Source organism: Pezoporus occidentalis, unplaced genomic scaffold (genome assembly GCF_034315485.1).
Source record: "Pezoporus occidentalis ecotype Australia unplaced genomic scaffold, CSIRO_AGI_Poc_V1 ctg2503, whole genome shotgun sequence".
Classification (NCBI taxonomy): domain Eukaryota; kingdom Metazoa; phylum Chordata; class Aves; order Psittaciformes; family Psittacidae; genus Pezoporus; species Pezoporus occidentalis.
Window position 1 is genome coordinate 211 of NW_026914399.1, and position 5,124 is coordinate 5,334.

At 55.0% G+C, this 5,124-nt stretch overlaps 1 protein-coding gene across 1 annotated transcript; it reads left to right on the top strand.

The window, feature by feature from the left end:
- Positions 1-350: 350 nt before the first annotated feature.
- LOC134166094 (tumor necrosis factor-like) lies at positions 351-1,010 on the top strand (the record flags this gene model as incomplete). The annotated part of the gene is made up of 2 exons (XM_062623396.1): positions 351-649; positions 836-1,010. Coding segments are annotated over 2 exons (474 nt in total), but the record flags the coding sequence as incomplete, so codon positions are not given.
- Positions 1,011-5,124: the final 4,114 nt, after the last annotated feature.

Below are 5,124 nucleotides of genomic sequence, written 5' to 3' on the forward strand. Positions count from 1 at the left end.
ATATCGGATATGGATATGGGATATGGGTTATTATGGGATATGGATGTATGGAATATGAATATATAGGATATGGATGTATGGAATACGGATATATGGGATATGGATATGGGATATGGATATGGGATATCAGGTATTATGGGATATGGGATATGGATATGGGATATGGGTTATTATGGGATATGGATATGGGATATGGTTATATGGGATATGGGGTATTATGGGATATGGTTATATGGGATATGGATATGGGTCATTATGGGACATGGATGTGGCTCTCTCAGCTCCACGGGCCATGGATCCGGATCACCCCATCCCCTCCCCCCCCTCCCCTCCCCCCCCCCGCAGCCTCCTCCTCCTCCCCCTCCCTCCAATGGGCGGCCGACGTGGCCCCCGCTCAGATGCGCAACGGGGTCCGTCTCCATGGCAACCGCCTCGTGGTCCCTCGCGACGGCCTCTACTTCGTCTACGCCGCTGCCGCCTTCCATGGGGGATGGGACGATGATGACGACAACAACAAAGAGGGGGAGGGGGGGCCGGGCTGCCCCTCCCCCCCCTCCCCCCCTCCCCCCCCCTTGCTCCGCTTGGCCGTATCCCGTTATTCCCAAGAGTACCCCCGGGACGTGCCCCTGCTCACGGCCGTGCGCTCCGTGTGCGCCCGATGCCGCCGTCGCCGTTGCCGCGGCGACCGGAGGCTGCAGCATCCCCGCTGTTGCCGTGGCGACCGGAGGCTGCAGCATCCCCGCTGTTGCCGCGGCGACCGGAGGCTGCAGCATCCCCGCTGTTGCCGTGGCGACCGGAGGCTGCAGCATCCCCGCTGTTGCCGTGGCGACCGGAGGCTGCAGCATCCCCGCTGTTGCCGTGGCGACGGGCTGTGGGTCGAGTCCCTGTACCAGGGCGCCGTGTTCCAGCTGCGCAGAGGGGACCAGTTGGCCGCCACCACCACGGCCGCGAGGTTCCTGGACCTGCACGGGGAGGGGAGGGCTTATTTTGGGGTGGTGGGGGTGGATTGAGGGGGGGGGGAGTGGAGGGATAAGGGCAATGGGGGGAGATAAGGAGCAATAGGGGTCAATGGAGAGCGATGCGGATTAATGGGGTCAATAGGGGTCAATGGAGAGCAATAGGGAGCAATGGGGAGCAATAGGGGTCAATAGCGATGCAGATCAATAGGGGTCAATGGAGAGCAATAGGGATCAATGGGGAGCAATAGGGGTCAAGACAGTGATATGGATCAATAGGGGTCAATGGAGAGCAATAGGGGTCAATAGGGGTCAATGGAGAGCAATACGGATCAATAGGGGTCAATGGAGAGCAATGGGGATCAATAGGGATCAATAGGGGTCAATGGAGAGCAATAGGGAGCAATGGGGAGCAATAGGGGTCAATGGAGAGCGATACGGATCAATAGGGATCAATAGGGCTCAATGGAGAGCGATACAGATCAATAGGGGTCAATAGGGGTCAATGGAGAGCAATAGGGGTCAATAGGGGTCAATGGAGAGCAATACAGATCAATAGGGGTCAATAGGGGTCAATGGAGAGCGAGGCGGATCAATGGCGTCAATGGAGAGCAATAGGGGTCAATAGGGGTCAATGGAGAGCAATAGGGGTCAATGGTGAGCAATAGGGATCAATAGGGGTCAATGGAGAGCAATGGGGATCAATAGGGATCAATAGGGGTCAATGGAGAGCAATAGGGAGCAATGGGGAGCAATAGGGGTCAATGGAGAGCGGTACGGATCAATAGGGGTCAATGGAGAGCGATAGGGGTCAATAGGGGTCAATGGAGAGCAATAGGGATCAATGGGGGTCAATGGAGAGCAATAGGGATCAATAGGGGTCAATGGAGAGCGATAGGGATCAGTAGGGGTCAATGGAGAGTGATAGGGATCAATAGGGGTCAATGAAGAGCGATAGGGATCAATAGGGGTCAATGGAGAGTGATACGGATCAATGGGGTCAATGGAGAGCGAGGCGGATCAATGGGGTCAATGGAGAGCGATAGGGATCAATGGGGTCAATGGAGAGCAATACGGATCAATGGGGTCAATGGAGAGCGATAGGGATCAATGGGGTCAATGGAGAGCAATAGGGATCAATAGGGGTCAATGGAGAGCAATAGGGTTCAATGGTGAGCAATAGGGATCAATAGGGGTCAATGGAGAGCAATAGGGAGCAATGGGGAGCAATAGGGGTCAATGGAGAGCGATACGGATCAATAGGGGTCAATGGAGAGCGATACAGATCAATGGGGTCAATGGAGAGCGATAGGGAGCAATAGGGGTCAATGGAGAGCGATAGGGAGCAATAGGGGTCAATGGTGAGCAATAGGGATCAATAGGGGTCAATGGAGAGCAATAGGGAGCAATAGGGGTCAATGGAGAGCAATAGGGATCAATAGGGGTCAATGGAGAGCGAGGCGGATCAATGGGGTCAATGGAGAGCAATAGGGATCAATAGGGGTCAATGGAGAGCGATACGTATCAATAGTGGTCAATGGAGAGCAATAGGGAGCAATGGGGAGCAATAGGGGTCAATGGAGAGTGATAGGGAGGGATGGGGAGCAATAGGGGTCAATAGGGGTCAATAGAGAGCGATGCGGATCAATAGGGGTCAATAGGGGTCAATGGAGAGCAATAGGGATCAATAGGGGTCAATGGGGAGCAATAGGGATCAATAGGGGTCAATGGAGAGCGATAGGGATCAATGGGGTCAATGGAGAGCAATAGGGATCAATAGGGGTCAATGGAGAGCAATAGGGGTCAATGGTGAGCAATAGGGGTCAATAGGGGTCAATGGAGAGCAATACAGATAAATAGGGGTCAATAGGGGTCAATGGAGAGCGAGGCGGATCAATGGGGTCAATGGAGAGCGATACGGATCAATGGGGTCAATGGAGAGCGATACGGATCAATGGGGTCAATGGAGAGCAATAGGGATCAATAGGGGTCAATGGAGAGCGATAGGGGTCAATAGGGGTCAATGGAGAGCAATAGGGGTCAATAGGGGTCAATGGAGAGCGATACAGATCAATGGGGTCAACGGAGAGCGATAGGGATCAATAGGGGTCAATGGAGAGCGATAGGGGTCAATAGGGGTCAATGGAGAGCAATAGGGATCAATAGGGGTCAATGGAGAGCAATGGGGATCAATAGGGGTCAATGGAGAGTGATGCAGATCAATAGGGGTCAATAGGGGTCAATGGAGAGCAATAGGGACCAATAGGGATCAATTGGTACCAATAGGGACCAATAGGGATCAATAGGGATCAATAGGGACCAATAGGGACCAATAGGGATCAATGGAGATCAATAGGGACCAATAGGGATCAATAGGTACCAATAGGGATCAATAGGGACCAATAGTGACCAATAGGGATCAATAGGGACCAATAGGGACCAATAGGAACCAATAAGGATCAATAGGGACCAATAGGGATCAATAGGAACCAATAAGGATCAATAGGAACCAATAGGGATCAATGGAGATCAATAGGGACCAATAGGGACCAATAGGGATCAATAGGGACCAATAGGGATCAATGGAGATCAATAGGAACCAATAGGGATCAATAGGAACCAATAGGGATCAATAGGAACCAATAGGGATCAATGGAGATCAATGGAGGTGTGGGGGCAGGGTTCTCGGGGGGGGGGAGGGGCCGTTATTTATTGCGCTATTTATGTATTTATGGGGCCTCTTTTGGGGTGAAACCGCGGGGTTTTGGGGCTCTGACGTCACCGGAACCCCCAATAAACGGACGCTGGAAAGTCCCGAGTGTCGCGGCCCCATTGACCTGCCCCATAGATCTGCCCCATAGATCCGCCCCATAGATCCGCCCCATAGATCTGCCCCATAGATCCGCCCCATATATCCGCCCCATTGACCCGCCCCATAGATCCGCCCCATAGATCCGCCCCATTGACCCGCCCCATAGATCCGCCCCATAGATCCGCCCCATAGATCCGCCCCCTATAGATCCGGCCCATTGACCCGCCCCATAGATCTGCCCCATAGATCCGCCCCCTATAGATCCGCCCCCTATAGATCCGCCCCATAGATCTGCCCCATAGATCCACCCCATGGACCTGCCCTATAGACCCGCCCCATAGATCCGCCCCATAGACCCGCCCCATAGATCCGCCCCCTATAGACCCGCCCCATAGACCGCCCCCCATAGACCCGCCCCATAGACCTGCCCCATAGACCCGCCCCATAGACCCGCCCCATAGACCTGCCCCATAGACCCGCCCCATAGATCCGCCCTATAGATCCGCCCTATAGATCCGCCCCCTATAGATCCGCCCCATAGATCCGCCCCCTATAGATCCGCCCTATAGATCCGCCCCATAGACCGCCCCACATAGACCCGCCCTATAGATCTGCCCCATGGACCTGCCCTATAGATCCGCCCCCTATAGACCCGCCCCATAGATCCGCCCCATAGATCCGCCCTATAGATCCGCCCCATAGATCCGCCCCATAGATCCGCCCTATAGATCCGCCCCCTATAGATCCGCCCCATTGACCCGCCCCATAGATCCGCCCCATATAGATCCGCCCCCTATAGATCCGCCCCATAGATCCGCCCCATAGATCCACCCCATAGACCCTCCCCATAGATCCACCCCATAGACCCGCCCCATAGATCCGCCCTATAGATCCGCCCCATAGATCCGCCCCCTATAGATCCGCCCTATAGATCCGCCCCATAGATCCGCCCCCTATAGACCCGCCCTATAGATCTGCCCCATGGACCTGCCCTATAGATCCGCCCCCTATAGACCCGCCCCATAGATCCGCCCCACAGACCCTCCCCATAGATCCACTCCACAGACGCTCCCCACAGACCCACCCCATAGACCCTCCCCATAGATCCACCCCACAGACCCTCCCCATAGATCCACCCCACAGACCCACCCCACAGACCCACCCCATAGACCCACCCCATAGATCCACCCCATAGATCCACCCCATAGACCCTCCCCATAGATCCACCCCATAGACCCTCCCCATAGACCCTCCCCATAGACCCATAGATCCTCCCCATAGACCCTCCCCATAGACCCACCCCATAGATCCACCCCATAGACCCTCCCCATAGACCCACCCCATAGACCCACCCCA